Source organism: Piliocolobus tephrosceles, chromosome 16 (assembly GCF_002776525.5).
Source record: "Piliocolobus tephrosceles isolate RC106 chromosome 16, ASM277652v3, whole genome shotgun sequence".
Taxonomy (NCBI): domain Eukaryota; kingdom Metazoa; phylum Chordata; class Mammalia; order Primates; family Cercopithecidae; genus Piliocolobus; species Piliocolobus tephrosceles.
In genome coordinates, this window is record NC_045449.1 from 36,510,030 (window position 1) to 36,529,854 (window position 19,825).

Sequence of the window (19,825 nt, forward strand, 5' to 3'; positions counted from 1 at the left end):
GGGTGGGCTAGAGGAGCGGGTGGATGGAAGGGCTCTGAAGTTGCCTCCCCTTGTGGCCCAGGTTACCATTCCCAGCCAGGGTCCTAGGCCTTGAGCATGGCAGCTGCAGTATTTTTGAATGCTTTGCAAAATGTCAATGACCAGACAGATCTGGCAGGTGGGTGACAGCAGGTTCAGGATGCAGCCCCTTGCCTATGGCCAAGGCTTCTCTCTTGGTCACCTTGCTTATGCCAGCTCCTCCAACTCCTGAGAACTTGGGTTCCCTTCACTCTGATTTCCACATCCAAGCTCTACCCCTCAGGCTAAGACAGACCACTAAGCCTCTGCCTTTGCTCAAAGACCCACGACTTGACTGAAGCTTACCTTGCAAGCAGCCCTACAGACAATGGACTACAGCGGCTTCCCCCGAGAGGAACAGGATATCCCTAAGCTAGCACATCTCTGTCCTCAGACACCAACCCTCCCCACTCCCCGGCGTATCTTTTAGAGTGATTGAAAATCACTTGGCACCAAAGAACCATCATTGGACAGGAATACAGAAGGCAAGCTATATGGCAGACAGGCCGTGAGTTCTTCCTGGTGCAGCAACTGGCCGCATCGCCAATCACAGCCGTCCTTTCTGCTGAGCTAGGACTTGGCCTCACCATCATTCTAAAGCCAGTGCTCCAGGAAGCCAGTACTCATCAGTCAGCATCAGCACCCAAGAGCAAACCTGTTTTCTGTTGCTGAAGAGGTAGGAGCACAAACTGGCACTTTGAGAACCAGAGTTCAAGTTCAGCAGGCTGGGGAAGGGTCTCCCTGCCTGGGGACCTGCGCTGCCCCTGCAGTTTGCACACAGTATCCTGGGAGGGAGGCTTGAGCACCAAGCCATGAGATGTTAGCTTGGCCTCCTGGCCACCCCGAGTGCTCTGTGGCTGAGGTGAATGTTGGTTGTCAAAATATTGGCCCAGAGGCCTTTTGGCAGTTAGGGCCATATTAACTCTGCTGTCCCCAGTAGAACTGCAGGGCTCAAAGAACCCCTAGCCAGCCCCAGGCAGGGAGATAGGGATGGAGCCAAGAGAGGACGAGGTGGAGAGGAGAGGAGGTGGGGTGCAGAGAGAAGGGACAATCCTCCAGACTCACCCTCATGGCCCCTCACTTCTCCAAACTCCTCTGACTCACTATGGAAGCTCAACCACATCACTTCTGTATGTGAAATCATCTCTAAGTACTTCATATTATTTGGGGATCAAATTTAACATCCTAAACTTGACTCAGTAGGCCCACGATGGCTCCAGCCTTGTAGTTCTCCTCCCACCCAAGATGCTTCTGCTAGCTCCCACTGAACTACTCACAATCCCTGGGACCCCTGCAATGCTTCCTCTCTCAGGTGTGTAGCAGAAATTGCTAAGTGTCTACTAGTAGCCGTTACACTCTTCTTTCTTAGTACCAAAATCCTTTATTTTTAGCTGAGCACACGGCTACCTGGAAAAAAAGACACTTCTGAGGTTTCCAGGCAGCTGAAACTGGTCATGTGACCAAGTTCTGACCAATGGGATCTAAGCAAAATGTCCTGCATGACTTCTAAGAAGCATTACTAAAGGGAAGAGATGTATTCCTCTGGGATGAATATGTGATGGCTGGAGTTTGAGCAGCCTTCTTAGACTATGAGGTGGAGTCTTATGCTGAAGAGAATAGAATGAGATTAGAGAAGAAACCCAGACCATGAGTATTATGGAGCCACATCCAGGCTTCTTTTACATGAGAGACAAATGAATTCTGATTTTGTTTAGTCCATTAGTATTTTGTGTTTTATTACTTTTGTGTTTCTCTTCTTTCTTAAAACTATCTGATTCAATGTCTAAGCATGTCATTTCTCTGTCTGGGATATACTTCCTTTCCTTCTTTGCCTGGTTAATTCTATTTGGCTTTTTGAGACCCAGTTCTGGTGTCACCTTCTCTAGAGGGCACTCTGGGCAAGCAGCCCACCCTTGCACCCTTACAGCAGAGAGAGCTTCTCTCTCTCTCTTTTTTTTTTTTTTGAGACAGAGTCTCACTGTCACCCAGGCTGGAGTGCGATGGCGTGATCTTGGCTCACTGCAACCTCCGCCTCCCAGGCTCAAGCAATTCTCCTGCCTCAGCCTCCCAAGTAGCTGGGACTACAGGTGCCCACCACCACACCTGGCTATTTTTTGTATTTTTAGTAGAGATGGGGTTTCGCCTTGTTAGCTAGGCTGGCCTTGAACTCCTGACCTCAGGCAATCCACCCGCCTTGACCTCCCCAAAGTGTTGGGATTATAGGTATGAGCCACTATGCCTAGCCAGACCATCCTTCTCTCTAGCAAAGTGCCTGTCTTATGATGTTCAATTGGTCTTATCACTGCTTCTCTCGCCCTTGGCTAGCCCAAGAGCATCTGAAGGAGTCAGGCTGATTCATGTCTAGATGTCTGATACCTACTTCAGTACCTGGTGATCAGCAAAATGGGCAAGGAGGGAAGAGAAAGGATGGGGCGTGAGGGTGGGCAGGAAGTCCTAGCAAGTCTCTAGCTTCACGGAGGAATCCTGTATCATTCCTTTCACTGATGACAGATCCACCATGGGGGATAAAAATGGGAAAACCACTGTGGAGAGCTGACTTAGTAAGAACATCAACGCCCACTATCTCTAAAACTTCCAATTTTATAGCACTTCCCAACTTACAAGGCACATTCATGCACATGTTATCCCTGAATTCTAACAACTCAACTAACTAGGCACTTTCATTATCTCCAGGGCTTGGAGGGGTACCTGACTTGCTCAAGGCCACATGGCTACTAAGTGGCCAAGTGGGACCTGGAAACCAGGTCCTCCGGCTTCATAGCTAAGAACATTCCCACTGTACACTGGTGCCTCTTCCACCTGCAGTGCTCTGGGGAGTCAGGAAAGCAGGCCACGTGCACAACCACACGCAGGCCCGTGTGCGCGAGGGCAAGGGTGCGCACACACCTAGTGCACAGACAGATGTGAGGGGCTCCAGATGCATGTGGCATTTTCACTCGAGAGGGAAGCCACGGCAGAGGAAGGAGCATCGGGACGATACCGTGCAGCTGGTGCATGCAGATGCTCTGCCGCTCTGCTCAAGGACAGACCACCTCAAGCAAGTACAGGGGATGCCAGGAAGCGAGGAGGGCTGGGAGCAGGTGGCAGCCAGGGGGAGTCTGCATGCTTTTAGAAACTGCACTAGGGCTGTCATCGGTGCTGGTTATTCCGTGCATTCACCTCCCCCGGAGCGAGAACAGGACACTGTCAGGCTAAGAGACGGCAGCACACAGCATGTCCGTGGTAAACAATTTATTTTTCTACCTCGGTTGCTTACAGGGGAAAAAAATAAAACGTCATCAGGAAGAAGCACAGATGAACTATATACAGAGATGAAGAAAATTCACAATGGCTAAAACGTTTGTGAGGCAAGCATACTAGGACAAGTTCACCAAAGCAAAGCAATTCATAGCAAAACAAAATATGGAGGGGAGGGGGAAAGCCATACAGATTTGTTCTTTGAAAAAAAAAAATACTCATGGAAAAGCCTGTGGGAAAATAAAAGGAAACTAACCAATTATTACATCAAGCATCTTTAATGAGATGAGCCCAACTGCACATGTAGGGTCTCGAGGACAATGACATTCAAAGGTATGGATTCACTCACATCAAATGCATCAAATGGAAGCGTGCGCGCAGGTCACTTCTCACAAACTACCAGCACAAACAACACGGTGACTCTTGAGGTCCAACTGAGTGGTATGTCATTAATCCAAGAGACTGGGTGTATTTCGGTCAGGGAAATGGAGGGAGTCAGGCATGGGAAAAGATTCTTCTAAGGGTGATGGGCAGAAGTGCCAGCCTCGAGATGGGGCCTGATCAGGATGGGCCCCCTGTGTTTCACCCCCTCCCACCCCAATGGTGCCAGCAGGCAAGGCCAGGCCAGCATGGGCAGAGAGGCAAGCTGGGGAAGGCGGGGCCCACTGTGGATCGGTGCCCACCGTGCCTGCCATGTGGTAGCACCTGGGTGACTCCACTGTCCCTTCTCGAAGACAGACAGACTTGTGATTATGGCAACAGCCACTGCCCCCAAAAGACAAAGATAGTCAGGTAGTGTTTCTACAGCTCCTCTTCCAGATTAGGTTTTTCACATTCTTAGAGAATAGTCTGTCTCTGTGTGTTCACCTTTATTGCTGTCCATCGTAAGACACAGGTGCTCCAAGTCACGTATTTGCAACCCCTCTGGACCACTAGCACTTCAAAGCTCACCCCATGAAATGTCCCCAACAAGCCTGTTTGGTCATGACTTAAAAAAATTTGATGTCTTCTTCCTAGCTTCCCCTGAGGAGGCTCTATGAAGTTTGTGAGAAGTTTCCCTCTGGCCCCGTTACATCCTGGGGAAGTGGGGTTGGTCACAATGCACACGAGAAGCAAAGTGGGAGGGGACTGAAGAATATTTTCTTTTTTTAATTGAGTGAAGAAATGAGGACATGAGTCTTTTCCAAGAATTAAAAATGAGAAAAAGAACATTCATTCAAACAGGCAGTTAGGACAGACTTTCAGTGAGCACTGACGGGAGCGGGGGCGGCCCAGGCCAGGACTGTGTCCTCTCTCTCTAGAAATGGTCGCAAACCCCACTTTGCTATGCCTCTCTTAAGAGCTAGTTGATAAAAATTATGTCTTGTGAAATCGGCAAATAGTCTGCAAAGTGAAATAAGAACAGAAATTAACAGATTAAACTGAAATGAGAAGTCCAGAGCGGGGAAAAGAGAGGAAGCAGGGGAGACCCCTGATCACAACCCATAATAATTCAAGATGGGATCCTGATCCGAATTCCGGGCTGGGGTGGACACCTGGATGTGGGAAGCAGGAGCTGTTCCCAGAGTGGCTGGTCACCACCCAGGCTTTCTAGAAAAGAACTACTCCCCACTCTAAAAACTATCCAGTGTCTAGCCTTCTCCAGGAACATTACATTTATTCTCACAGAATTCTGAAGATGGGCACAGCCAGGTGCCACTTGCCACCAGCTGTGTGGCCCAGGAAGGTCCCTGCAGCCCCATGTCACATGGCCAGAATGAGGCTCTACTAAGAGTGATATCTGCACCCCCAGACAGATGAGATGGATATTCATAGAAAGGGTAAATCCAGGTGGAAAGGAGGGCCGTTTATAAAGGGGATCAGATTGCATCTTCCTGAAAGGGGACCCAGGCTACCTGGTTTATGAGTGAGAACAGCCAGGATGAAGAGTCTCGGAGCTCTCTAGGACCTGGGCGTGCTTTCATCTCTCCCAGCTAGCTGTCTTGCATGGCCCTGCTAGGGGGACTCAGAAAGGGGCTGGGAGAGGTTTGGGATCCACGCACGGCATGAGGGGGGCTGGAGGTGGGAAGTGGGTAAAGTGGGCATACAGTGAGGACACTGAAAAGAAAGACCACAAAGAAAACATCAGGACAGTTGGGAGGTGACATGACTGCTGTGCGATGTCACGAAGTCACAGGATCCCCAGGGTGTGGCAGGGGTCCGCAGAATCTACCTGATGGGGATGAGGAGAGGGCAGAGGGCTGGGCTGCCCCATTTCTGGGTCTCCCTTCTGTACCCCAGCCGCCCTGGCCAGATCCACCAGAAACCTTCCTTATTGGCATGAGGCGACGGATGGAAGTCAGGGCATCCCAAAGCTTCTCTGTAGCCCTGGCCCTGAGGCTGTGACTCCAGCAGGCATCAAGTTTGGTTCTAGAGGGGCTCAGCTACTCCCTGCGCTCTTGACTGGAACGACACATGGACCTACCTAGGCTTTGTGTCTGGAAACACTTGGCTACTTGGGAGGCATCTGGGATAAGCACAGACACCACACTCCATCAGGAGCATCTCCTTTGGGAGGGGGTCAGGAGGGGAATAGACTCCGACCCCAGCCTGGCTCCTCAGATGAGTGGGGTGGGCAGTCCCAGCCACAGGGCCACCTTTCCCAGCTCAGGGCCACTCCACTCTTACCCTTCCCGAGAGCAGGCAGCCTTACTCTTGTGGCCACTGGTGGCCCCTTTCTGGCCATTAGTTAAAAGAACCAAGAGGCTTCCATAATGAGTGGGAAGGTGGGAAGGACAGAAAAATAAAAGATTGATGGTTGAGACAGAACAGGGCAGCTAACTCCCAAAGGTCAGGAAGCCGCTGTCTGTACACTGTAATGCCTGATTTCTGTCCCATTCAAACCCAGCTGATTGTATTAAGCTGCAGGGGCTGTGGTCATGACAGATGGGCCCTGGGCATAGACACTCCAACCCCACTCTATCCTCCTTCCCTCAGCTCAACCCTCCCAATTCCCAAAGCTTTGGCTTTGGTGAAGGGCTGGGCACCCAGGGGACCCTATCTCACTCTGCCCAGCCTCAATTTGGTCACTGCTGCATCCGTCTGCCTGGGACAGGCCCAGGGATGCAGGCCATGGAGGCAGAGTTCTACCAGATGTCTCCTGAGCCAACTCATGGGGGCCCTGGGGCAGGCCCTCTGATGAGACAGGTGCCTTAGCATGGGATCCACATTGATGTCTTCCCCCAATTATTCCATGTTAAGATCCCTCAATTCTAACCTCCTGGGACTAGCATCACACTCGGGGCAATGGCAGCCTGATTAAGGAGGGGGGCAGGTTGTGCAGGCTGAGTGCACAGATCAGTGCTGCACTTGGAGGGCCGAGATGCGTGAGCCTTTGTGCCTGTCATCCCCTGGAGGGGAAGCCAGGGGAGGAAGTGAGAGGAAAAGCTCCCCTTGAACCTGCCACCAGCCACCAGCTTCTGGGCTGAGCAGGACAGGCAGAGAAGGAAGCACAGGGGTGCTGACCCCACGGGTCTCTCCGGGGAGGAGTGGTGTGCATGTTTAAGTGTGTGGACCATGCACCCCCCAATAACAGCCCTCCTTCCTTTAAGCACTGGAACAATACCAGCCCATAAGAAATTTCCGCGGTGACCGTTCTACATTCTGTGCTGGCAATAGCCACTTGCCATACATGGCTACTGAGTCACTGAAATGTGGCCAGTGTTTTTAAAGGAACTGAAATTTTCCTTTTACTTCTTCTTCTTCTATTATTATTTTTGAGACAGAGTCTCACTCTGTCGTCCAGGTTGGAGGATAGTGGTACAATCTTGGCTCACTGCAACCTCTGCCTCCTGGGTTCAAGTGATTCTCTTGCCTCAGCCTCCTGAGTAGCTGGGATTATAGACGCCTGGCACCACGCCTGGCTCGTTTTTATATTTTTAGTAGAGATGGGGTTTCACCACGTTGGCCAGGTGGGTCTCGAACTCCTGACCTCAAGTGATCCTCCTACCTCGGCCTCCCAAAGTGCTGGGATTACAGGCGTTGCCAACTTTAATTTAAACCTAAGTTTTAGTAGCTACTTGTGGCTAGTGTTATTGTACCAGACAAATGGACCCTAGGGAGAGAGTGGAAGGTGGCGGTTAAGGCCCGGACTGCCTGGTCCAAATGCAGGCCCTGCCCCTTGCATACTGTGACCCCTTCAGAAGGAGTTTCTACCTGTGTGCCTGTGCCTGGTGGGGGTCTCTGCCTGGAAATGGGAAAGTCTAATGACAGTGGTTGGTTGAGTGCTGGCCTCTCTTGTGGTGGTCCTTCTTGCCTGTGCCCTTCCTTCCTTCAGGTCTGGGAACCTGTGGCCATCCTGAAGCAGCCGGCTGCTGGGGGGCATCTTTGGGGATGGCTTCTTCAGTGCAGGCCGAGGAGCCTTGCTGAGGCCCCTCCTAGATAGGGGAACCGCCCCAGCCCTAGGTGACACTAGTCGGGGAGCCCCCTGCACTCAAACTCCTCCATCTTGAACTTCCGCTTCTGTGGCTGCCTTCCCCGCACCCTCTGACCCACACAATCAGAGTGGGGCACAGACCCCAAAGACCATTCCTCACAGACCCCCTTTTCCAAAAGAGGGAAGTAAGGCCCGAGAAGCTGAGTGACCTGCCCACGGCCACTTGGCCAGGTGGTGTCGGAGCCAGGACAAGAGCTTGGGGCTTCCACTGCTGGTTGAGGGACCTGTCTGCCATAGAGCACGGCTCTAGGTGCCCCCAAATGCCTCCTGACCTGCCCGCCTGCACCTTTCCCGCCCCAATGCTTGGTCTGAGGCAAAGACCAGGCCAAGCCCTCACTCTGCCCTCCTGTCATCAGTGTCAGGGCGCCATCTTCCAGCGACACATCTTCACTCCCTTTGCTTCCTAATTAATCTCTGACCCTGACACTCCCAGACCTCCAGCTCTAGGCATGGCTACAAGGCAGGGATGAAACTCCGTCTGCAGCCCAGCTCCCCATGGAGCCTCCTCCCTCAGCAGAGAACCCACAGCGGACAAGACTGTCCCTAACACCTTCTCTGGAATCTCGGCTGTCCTTTGCACATGGACACCCCCAAACACCCCAATATATTCTTTTTTTTTTTTTTTTTTTTTTTTGAGACAGAGTCTCGCTCTGTCACCCAGGCTGGAGTGCAATGGCGCGATCTCTGCTCACTGCAAGTTCCATCTCCCAGGTTCATGCCATTCTCCTGCCTTAGCCTCCCAAGTAGCTGGGACTACAGGTGCCTGCCATCATGCCCGGCCAATTTATTTTTTGTATATTTAGTAGAGACGGGATTTTAACATGTTAGCCAGGTTGGTCTCCATTTCCTGACCTCGTGATCCACCCACCACAGCCTCCCAAAGTGCTGGGATTACAGGCATGAGCCACTGTGCCCAGCCACACTCCAATATATTCTTATCTGTATTCCAGATTTGAGAAAGGCTGGGGAAAAGCACACCCTGTAAAACATGGCTTCCTTCATTGTCCCTCCCCCATCCCTACAAGACCACGTGTCTCCTCACTGCTTCTTCCAGGTGAGCTCCCAGGCCTGCCAGCTACCTGGAGCTGGAGCAGCCCTGGCACGTGGCGGGTATCACCACGGGCTCTGCCTCAAGTCTTGATACCCACGCAGAGGGAAAGGAGAATCTAAACAGCCCACGCAGATGGACAGCAGCCCAACCCCCAGCAGCTCAACATCAACACAGCCCAGAAGGGCGCCGAAGCCACAGCAGTCAGGACCGAGCAGGAGGAGGAGAAGTGGAGGAAAAGAAGGAAGGGCGGGGAGACATCAAACATCAGGCAGGCGAGGGAGGCCGGTAAGGGGTGGTAGAGGGTGAAAGAAAGCCCCGGGCCTAGAGTTCAGTCCCCAGTGAGAAAAAACCTGGAAGAGGCTTCAGAAAAAGGAGGTGAGCACAGAGAGAGGCCTCTTGCCTTAGTTCTCCTGCTTTCCCTTTAAAAGCTGCCATCCTCAAATACCCAGCACCAGTGAGTTATACTTGAGTTAATCAGAAACGTTGAGCTGCATCCTGGCCTTGAACTTCAGTGGGTTTGAAATTTATCACGTATAGGTCATTTTCAAGTGGATGCATGTATGAAATGCATTCTTTTAGGGGTCCTCTCACCTCCCCCCAAATGCAGCCCACCTCTTGTGCTTCCAAAGCCCTGGGAGCCCAAGCCACTCACCTGGGAACTGATAGCCATAGCTAGGAGCAAATCCGGGGTAGCCGCGGCCATAGGTCGCCACGAAGTTGGGGTATCCTTGAACACAAAGAGAAAGATCAGAGTCCTGTTAGTACAGCCGCCTCAGGTCTGGGGTAAAATCTCACGGAGGGTGGCAACGAGGAACAGCCTGAGTTATTTTCCTTCACAGAATAATTTGTCTCCCATGAGGGTTTTTTTTTTTTTTTTATCAAGGGCCTGGGTCACGTCTCTCCTGTGGCCAGAGGCGCCGCTGTCAGCTGTTGCTAATTAACCCGTATTTGGGCAGCCAGACCTTGCAAAGCCCATGTACTTTTCTGAACCTTCAGAGTAAATGCCATGCATCAGCACCAAACACAAGGCCTGCGCCTGGCTCTGACATTTGGAGAGCTTACCCTGCATGTACTTTACCTTAAAGCTATTGACAGTAGGAGATTAAAGTCCTTGTGATGCCTCCTCCCAAGGCAGTGGACAACAGAGCCAGCACCAGACAGAGCATGGGAACTCAGGAGTCACAGCTTAGCGGCCAAACTCAGGGCTCACCCTGGGCCTCTGGAAAACGCTGGGCCTGATGAGCCATGGCCCACATTGCAGTTTTGACACTCCACAGAGGTGGCAGGATCTTTGGAGAACGGTGAGGGGCTGGGTGTGTTAAGATGCAAACCACAAAGTGTAGCTCAAACTCAGGAGCCCCGTGCGGTGTGACTGGATGGGCATTTCACAGCAAGCGTATTATTTCTAGACCCCCGTCTCAGCAGACAAGCTAGGGGATGAGTGGTTCACTGAAAGACGCTTGTAGAAACTGCCACTGGGCTGGCCATTGGGCACACAAGAAACTCAGCTGGCAAGTCCAGGGGCCGGTGTGACCATCTCAGATCTGTCACTAACCCCCAGTGATGTGAGGTGTCATTCAGCTCTCAGGGAGTCATTGTGGCTGCTCAGGCCACTTCGTTCTTCACGCCCCTGCCTGATTCAGGCTAAATGAAGGCCACATGGGCCAGGCTCACTCTACCTCCCTCCACTCAGTATATGTGTAACCTCAGCACATTCACGCTCTTAAGATGCCACCACGGCCACCCAACCACCGAGAACATGCCTTTCGCTTTGACCTTGGAGGTGAATGTCTGTGGTCGTTTTTTGGCTGCCCAGCCCCTGAGCCTCTCCCTGTGTGTGAGTCTTGGAGAGAGGCCCACCCCCCATCACAGAAGCTGAGAAGGTTCCCTCCTGCTCTTCCTGGGGTTGGAGGCTGGGAGGCAGGCCCGTGAACCTAGGCTCGACAGATGGAAGCCCTCCTTGGGATCTGCCTCTGGAGCTGGTAGGGCAGAGGAGGAGGGACTGGCTCTGAATTTATTCTGGTGTCAGCAGCAGAATCTGGCATCCAGTGTTGGCAACAGTGGCCCCCTGACCAGGTCATTCCTGAGTTGTCCCCTTGGCTAAGGCTGGGGCTCTGACCACCCAGCTCCCCCAGTTCCTGCCTGTTTTGAGTCCTGTTCTCCAGCCATCTGTCAATTCTCCAGCACTGCCCAAGCTCCTTCTAATAATCTCCTTTGCTGCTTACGGCAGCCAGGGTTGTTTCTGTTGCTTGTGATCAAAACAATGGCAAGCAATGACTTTGATGGCTGGACTTATGGCAGCCTCGAGGCTCTCCGGCAATTGAGGGCAACAGTGACATTTTCCACAGCTGTCTCTGCCCTTCTACGCACCCCCTTTCAAAACATCCCTACACACAGCTCTGGGGTCTTACCACCCACCTGCTCAGTGGCTTCTCACACATCACACTGAACACTTTGTGACCCTGCAAGTGAGGGCTAACGGAAAAGGATCACTTACTAAATTCCACTGTGCCTGCACTCGGCAACAGGAGTCACAGTCTGCTTGTCTTCCTGCTGCCTACTCAGAGCTTTTGTGCCTCGGAGATGGGCTCCACCGTCCCTCACTTCCTGGTGGATGTTGGTGTTGTAGCCTCTGCCTAGGATCTGTGGATCTGCCACCAGACCTAGAGCAGAAACTCGCGGGTCTAAAGTCAGGAGACCTGGGTTCCAGTCCTGCCTCTGGCCCACAACCATGCCCTTGGGGGTTGTTATGATTTGATGTTTGTGTTTCCCCCAAATTTCTATGTTGAAATCTTAACCCCCAAGGTTAAGGCCTCAGGAGGTGGGGCCTTTGGGCTGTGATGAGGCCATGAGGTGGAGCCCTCATGAATGCGCCCTTAACAAAGATGCCACAGAGAGACCCTCACCCCTTCCAACACGTGAGGACACGGTTAGAAGGGGCCATATATGAGGAAGCGGGCCCTCACCATACATGGAATCAGCCAGCGCCTTGATCGTTACTTCCCAGCCTCCAGAACTGTGAGAAATAAATGTTTGCTGTTCAAAAGCCAGCCAGTCTATGGTAATCTGTGACAGCAACCCGACTTAACATAGGAGTCTTCCTTTTTCTCTTGGAGGTTAAGTCTTGTTACCTGTAGAAAGTCTTGCAACAGTGATGTGCCCAAATTCTCAAGTGAGATCAGCTGTGGCTCCTTTCCCTTGCTTCCCCCAGAACCTTCCCAAATTTGCAGTCACAGCTCACTCACTGGCCAATGGAACTGTCTGTGCCTCCACAGGGTCCTGCCGCCTGCTGCTTCCCGTGCGCTTATTTCCCAGCGCTTGGTGACTCACTGGCAGAAGCCTGCCCAAGCGAGGCAGAAGAACCCAGCAGCTCTGCACTGACTGCTAGCTAATGAGCAGGGGCCCGGTGGGGAAAGGAGGAAGGAAGAACGGCAAAGGCCAGGGCTCAGATGCCTTAAATGGACACATGCATACTGGTGCATTCCTTCGTATTTATTTCGTGGCTGGGCAGCTCAGTTCTCCTCCAAATTAATCACCTGCTAGCAAATCAGATCTCGTACTAGATTTCTTATACCATGATTTCAACAATATTGATAAACGGATTATATGCAAACAGCCAAGTCATGGCTGCCTAGGGGCTTTTCTGATGAAAACTGGCTCCTTTGCTTCTAACTTCAGAGCTAGGGGTCTTAAATATTTTAGTGTTAATCTGACAGCAAAAGCATAAGCCCATGTGTCACTTTCCCTCAGGGAGGGTGGGAAGTGGCAGAACAGCCAGTTTCTCTCTGCACTTAGGCAACCAATACAATGCCATGACATCTGCTTTCTTCCCGGCTTTCCCACAAGGCTCCAACAAGAAAGAAGAAAAGCATGGTCAAGTTCACCCCAACTTTGGGTCTCACCCCACTCTTCCTGGACACATCAATACTACAGTCTTCCAAACCACAAAGATGAGAATTTGGCATCTGCCAGAGTGGGGGATCTTATCTCCACCCCCCATCACTGAACATCCTCTAGGTCAGGCAGATGAAATCATAAATTTATAATAAGACATTACTTCAATTTTCCTCTTCATTTACTGCTGTGCAGCCCAGCTCTGCTCGAATGGTTCACAGCCCCAGCCACACGGGGGAAATTGGCTGGCTGCATATCAATAGCACATTACAGCAGACCTGTGCAGACGCTCCATCAAGCCACATTACGGCGGGATGACCCAGCCACCACTTCCATTAGCAGCCAGGCCCCTCCCGCACTGGCCACTGCACAATTTATTTGCTCCAATACTCTGGACGCCTGATCAATCCCACAGTAATTATCTCTTGTCACTAAAGTCAAAAAAAAAAAAAAAAAAAAAAATCAAGGCTTCTGCCGGGGTGACCACCTCTCTCGCAGATCGGCTTTCCATTGTAGAAGCAAAATACAGAAATCAACAATAGAATTTGGATTTGCCAGTGAGCTCATTTTAAGTCCCCATTTTGGGGATGCTGCCAAAGTTCTCAAAACTGTGGTTCTGGTTCTAGATCTTTGCTGCAACCCTAGAGATGTTTCCCTTCTAGACAGGCCCATGACTCATCCTCTCCTGGGCTCTGTTACTCAGCTACTCAGAGTCATGGAAAACAGCTCCCACCAGGCCCCAGACTTGAAAGAGACAAGAGACAGGGCTGTTTATCCAGGGAACTGCCAGAGTGTGACAGATCTGCTGCGATGTTTAGAGCACTGCCTGGGGCACCACATCGGCTCCATGAGGTCTGCAAACAGACTAAACACCAAGCGCCAAGAGTCCTTCCTAGGCAAGGATGTGAAGGCTAAAGTCTACAAAGATGCTTTGCCCCCAGAATCACTCTGAGTTGCAGGGGCTCCTCCAGACCTGTGCTGTCCAATTTAAATTCAATTAAAATTATCTAAAATGAAAGCTTCAACTCCTCAGTCGCAAAAGCCGCAACTCAAGGGCTCAGCAGCTACCGTGCACAGGCGGGCAGTGATACTGGCCAGTGCAGACAGGACCCTCCCTCCCTTGCAGGAAGTTCTATTGGACTGCACTGCTCTACAGGGACAATGAAGAGCCGAATTCTGAGTTTCCTCTGTCCCCCAGGAAGCGGCTAAACAAAGGAACACTTCCTTGAGAATAACCTCAACAGATACTTTTGGGAAAGCCAGATCCCGGTGGAAATTGAGTCTAGATGTGTGGTTTTAAGTTGCAGCCAATCTCCAATCTTTTGATCTGTTAGTGAACGCCAGCAGATTACAGCTTCCTAGTCCCCGTTCTCAATGATACTTTATTCATTTTTTGCCCGCATTTCAGAGGGGCTTAATGTCAGGGAACACTGAGTCAGGACTTCACGGGGGGGGCTTCTCAGTACGACTGCACCTAAGAATGCTTTTGGCTAATGTGCTTTAGCTGATCATCAGCATCTCTCTGTTTCTGAGCTGACAGGGTGAAGCTTTTCTTTAAGGGCTCAGCAATGTGCTATTCCTTTAACACTCGTCTCAGCATGTTAAATAAACAGCCTGTGCCCGATGAGGCCAAGAAAGTTAAAGGCAGTGGGATTATGTGGCTGAGGGCAGAGAAGGCTCAGAGAAATCAAATATATCAACAATCATCATGTGTTTGCTTTTATTAAGTTCACCTTCATTAAGAAAAATGAAAGAGATTCTATCACATTGAGCTGGGTAACTGTGGGCACCTCTTGGTGCTGCAAGACTGTGCCACAAAGTCTGAGGGGCTGCAAAAGACCTTTTCTGTCTTTTTGTTTGTTTGTTTTTGAGGTGGAATCTTGCACTGTCGCCCAGGCTGGAGTGCAGTGGCATGATCTTGGCTCACTGCAACCTCTGCCTCTGGGTTCAAGCAATTCTTCTGCCTCAGCCTCCCGAGTAGCTGGGACTACAGGCATGTGCCACCACGCCCGGCTAATTTTTGTACTTTTAGTAGAGATGGGGTTTCACTACGTTGGCCAGGCTGGTCTCGAACTCCTGAACTCAGGTGCCTGGGCTTCCTGGGTTTATAGGCATGAGCCACTGCACCAGCCTGCAAAAGACCTTTTCTAAGAATCTTAGGTGACTCTGCTTTTGTCCGGCTCAAAGGTGGGAGACCTGGCCTAAGGATAACGCCCCCTCTTCTCTTCTACATTCCTTTTAAGGAATTCCCATCAGGTCGATTATTCTGTGATTCTGTCAAATGCTGTAAAAGCTAAAACCAAAACAGGTGTAGGTTTTCCCCAAGGATGTCTGTAGCCATATCAACAGAGATCAAGATAGAATAACTGTGCAACTATACGCTTATCAGTCTCCCTCTGATGAGACCACCCAGAGTATGGAGAAAATCTTAAAGGATATTTAAAAATTAGTTCCACAGAGTCCAAGTCATTTACAGACCAGTGTGCTGGTTGTCTCAGACTCCTCACTAGAATGTCAGCTCCCTAAAATCAGAGACTTAGTTTTCTGCTGCATTTTCAGCATCTAGAATGGTGCCTGGCACTTAGTAGGTACTCATTTAATAAATATTTGTTGAATGAATGAATTTTAATGTTTTAATGGTTTATAGTCTCGTTTCTAAAAAGTCCCTAGAAGTGCCATTTATTTTTCCACTCTTTCAATGATAAAGGTTTCAATCATGGAAACCTCATCTAATTGCATTGGTTAGTTAACTTTAAGAAAATGAAAGTGTTTTTCTGCATGAGTCAAGTTCATCAGCCAAACTGCTGTTGGTGAGGACGGGTAGTGCTTCCAGGACTAATACGCAAGCAGAGTGTACGGTGGAGATGGTGACCCATGTGAGTGATGGGGTCACGTCAGGCCATGCTACCAAAAGATTCGACTTTGCCTGATGCCACACTACCACTTTTGAGGGAAGAAGCAAGAAGAAAGAGAAACAGTCTTTGATCACAGAGTCAAGGGCTTCCATCACAGCACGGCAAATGGCGGTCTCCTCACTCAGAGAGTTCATAGACCCAGAGTGCCAAGCTGCACCAATGGGCAAAACAGAGGGCAGCCCAGGGAGTTCCCAGTGGGTGCATTTACAGAGGGCTCAGGAGGAGGCTCTGTGCTGGCTGGGGAGGCCTGTATCTCCTCAGATACAGCTTGACACTGTATCTGATTCATCCCTTCTGCCTGGACCGCTGGCTGAGCTGGTTCCTGGCTGGGGGACACATTTGGGGACCTTTTAGGAGGCCCTGGTCAGTGCATATGGATGGCCTCACCACAGTCACTGGGAAATTCAGGAGGGCCCAGGGCTGATGAGACCCGGAATCTAGCACATAGATCTTTGTCAGAAGGTGGCTACTCAAGAATAATCCAAACTCCTTGGGCTGGGAGTCCACAAGGAGAAAGAGGCTGCAGTTGCCACAGCACAGGTCACATCCGTGTTCTCAGCCATGGGTGGTAAGGAAGTCCAAGTGGTAGGGCTTCCTAGTACCTTGTTAATAACAACTCCCAGCTTGAGTACATACTATGATGCCTTGTTGATTTGAACACACACATCTTTTCCACACTTTAACTTCTGTGAAAGTGGGATCTATCTTGCAGCCAATGTGATAAGAAAGCATTATGTAGTTTAATGAATAGCATATTTTTTCTTTCCGAAGAGTAAATGAACATATATCTTACTAGCTATGGTATCTCAGATTAGACTACAGCATTTACCAGGCAAGATACAGTTTCATTTATCCTCCAACAACCCCATGAAGTAAGATTATTACCCCATGGGTAGGATAAATGAAGAACAGAGAGGCTAAGCCACTTGCCCCAAATCACACAGCAGATAGAGTGAAGAGTCTAGGTCTGCTGATTCCAAAGTTCCAAGCTCTTGCCTCTGGACCACACGGCCTCCCTTGGTGGAGCCCTGCTCTGGCTACGGCTGACCCCATCCATTCCATCCAAAGGGTTCTCTGCTTTGTTAGAAGAGGACTAGTGCCTCTGTGGCCTGGGGTTGGGCTGGATAGGGTCTGGGGTTAGGCACAACCACAGCTACAGCAGGCAAAAGGCAAAGGCCTTCAGCAGCAGGGTGGGGCTGGGAAGGTTATAACTCAAAAACAATAGGCTCTGAACTGCAACAATATCTTCACCTAACAGCTCCTTCTTTACTGTGGCTTGGGGAAGTCATAACTTGAACTGTAAGTAGATGAGGGAAGAGCTGGGCAGATGAGCAAGCTCCTGGCAGGCATCACATATCCGTCCCCCAGCGAGCAGGCGCCGTTCAGATGCTGTCCAGACAAGCACAGGGAACACTGCTGTCTCCTACCACCTCAGTAGGTGCTCTCAGGAAGGGGCCACTTGGGTCTGCCCACAAGCTACAGGCAAAGCCAACCCTGGAGCCCCTTGACCTGCCTCTCCCCCTCTTCCCACACACACATGGCCAGGCTGGTTGGCTCTCAAGGTCCCACAGTAGGGTCCTCATGTTCCAAGGCTGTTTCTTCCAAATGGAAGGCCCCTGGCTTACTCATCCTTCTCATTTCTGCTGAGATGCCACTTTCCTGATTCCTAAGACTGGCTTCCACTCCTCATGACGTGCTCTTCAACCAGCCCCAGACTCTATGATGATCATTAGGCATCTGTGCAATGCACTGTTACACACTGGGCTCTCTGTATAGACCACAAGCTCACTGAGGGCAGGAACCACATCTGCTTGTGAAGCACTATGTCCCAAGGCTAGCTCAGGGCTGGTCATGCAGTAGGTGCTCTTGACCCATGCCTCCTGCCCTGCCTCCTCACCTGGGTCCCCATGATGAAACATTAGGTGCCCTTCTGTTCAGGGATCCAAGCTTGGGTGATTATGGAGATGTGGGCCTGAGCCTTTGCTTGAAGTCTGGGAGGCTGAGCACTCTTTGCTCTTTGTCAACTGACAGGAGCTGAGCTGGCTCCGCTTCACACCTCTGCTTCTCCCAGATGAAAACCAGTTCCCTCTTCCCAGCATGCAGAGGGTACCAAGTTAGACTCAGAAAGGTGGGAAATTTCCTGAAGATTTGGATCCTAAAGGCCTTCCATTTTATGCCGTAGGGCCTTTATGCTCATTTTAAAGTCAAGACTGTAAAACCTAGTAGGTGGTAATAGGCTCAACTCTTTCTTATTTAATTTTTATTTTGCTTTTTTTTTTTTTTTTTTTTTTAAGAGACAGGGTCGCCGGGCGCAGTGGCTCACGCCTGTAATCCCAGCACTTTGGGAGGCCAAGGTGGGCGGATCACAAGGTCAAGAGATCTAGACCATCCTGGCCAAAATGGTGAAACCCCGTCTCTGGCTAAAAATACAAAAATTAACTGGGTGTGGTGGCGTGCACCTGTAATCCCAGCTACTCGGGAGGCTGAGGCAGGAGAATTGCTTGAACCTGGGAGGTGGAGATTGCAGTGAGCTGAGATCGCGCCACGGCACTCCAGCCTGGAGACAGAGCGAGAGACTCCATCTCAAAAGAAAAAAAAGAGAGAGAGAGAGAGAGAGACAGGGTCTCACCATGTTGCTCAGGCTGGTCTCGAATTCCTGGGCTCAGGCAATCCTTGGCTTCCCAAAGTGCTAGAATTATGGGCATGAGCCACCGTGCTCAGCCCCCAACTCTTTCTTATTTTGTATTTTTTCAGAAACAGATCTTTCTATGCTCTATGCTGCCCCGGCTGTGGTGCAGTAGGTTCTCACAGGCACGACCCCACTCTGATCAGCACGGAGTTTTGAGATGCTTCATTTCTAACCTGGTTCTGTTCACTCCTCCTTGAGCAACCTGATGTTCCTCCATTCCCAGGAGGTCACCATTTTGATGCTAAATTTAGTGAGGACACCCAATCTGCACAGCCCAGAGTTCCTGGGCTCAGGCTTTACTCCCGCATCAGCCTCCTGAGTAGCTGGGGCCACACATGCAAATGCTTATTATTTATTATTATTATTATTTTGAGATGGAGTCTCACTCTGTCACCTAGGCTGGAGTGCAGTGGTGCAATCTTGGCTCACTGCAACCTCTGCCTCCTGGGTTCAAGCGATTCTCCTGCTTCAGCCTCCTGAGTAGCTGGGATTACGGGCACGTGCTGCAGCGCCCAGCTGATTTTTGTATTTTTAGTAGAGACGGGGTTTCACTGTGTTGCCCGTGCTGGTCTTGAATTCCTGACCTCAGGTGATCCACCTGCCTTGGCCTCCCAAAGTGCTGGGATTACAGGTGTGAGCTACCGTGCCCAGCCTAATGTTTATTATTTTTTGTAGAGGGGGGTCTCACTATGTTTCCCAGGCTGGCTCATAAACTCCTGGCCTCAAGCGATCCTTGCACTTCAGCCTCCCGATTGCAGGCGAGCACCACTGCACTCAGCTCAACTCTCCTTCTTTCAGGTTTGATTTCACCATTTAAAAATACCAGCTTGGAGTTTCTTTTGATATAAAACATAAAGACCTAATAAAAATTATTTTTTTAAAGCAGGAGCTAAGTAATTATCTTGTAGTCAACCAGGAAATAATTATCACTGATTTTTAAAAACATACTCTTCAATATAGATATATTTAGTTTAGACTTTTTACCTTTTTCTATCAACTGGTGCATTCCCATGTACCATACTGTTTTAGTTACTGTAGCTTTGTGTTACATTCTCACTGTTGGTCTTTTCTCATTCCTCTTTTTAAAAACATTTTCTCATCTATTCTCACTTGTTTCTTCTTCCAGAGGTAAGTTTTAGAAACATCTGGCCAATTTTAAAAAATTACAATAGGATTTATCTTTGAAACTCTGTTAAGCTTAAAAAAAATTCATTTGAGGAGAATTAACGTCATGGCCATTTTTAATATTCTCCTGGCATCTTTTTCTGTTTCATAAAGTTCCTCAAAGCAGTTTTACCTGCCCTTGTTATTTCCTCAGACAAGTAGATACAATTCTTTGTCAGACCACAAAAAGTTCTATAAATTTAAAATTAAGCCAGAAGTGATTTAAACAGCAGCAAATCTGAAAATATAGAAAGGGCTTATCAAACAATATAGAAGTGGGACTCTTAGCCAAACCAAATGAAAACCCATTAACACTAGACAGC

General features: G+C 50.0%; 1 protein-coding gene across 4 annotated transcripts in view; it reads right to left on the reverse strand.

Annotated features, from left to right (window-relative positions):
- MSI2 (musashi RNA binding protein 2) overlaps nucleotides 1-19,825 on the reverse strand; it is a 436,670-nt gene that overhangs the window by 51,331 nt on the left and 365,514 nt on the right. For 3 of the 4 annotated variants that reach the window (XM_023204578.2, XM_023204577.3, XM_023204579.2), the window contains exon 10: nucleotides 9,493-9,567. In XM_023204578.2, coding sequence (XP_023060346.1) covers nucleotides 9,493-9,567 — 75 coding nt within the window. Of the gene's footprint in view, nucleotides 1-3,294; nucleotides 4,699-9,492; nucleotides 9,568-19,825 lie in introns of those variants that run through there. The other variant, XM_023204580.2, reaches the window with a different exon arrangement.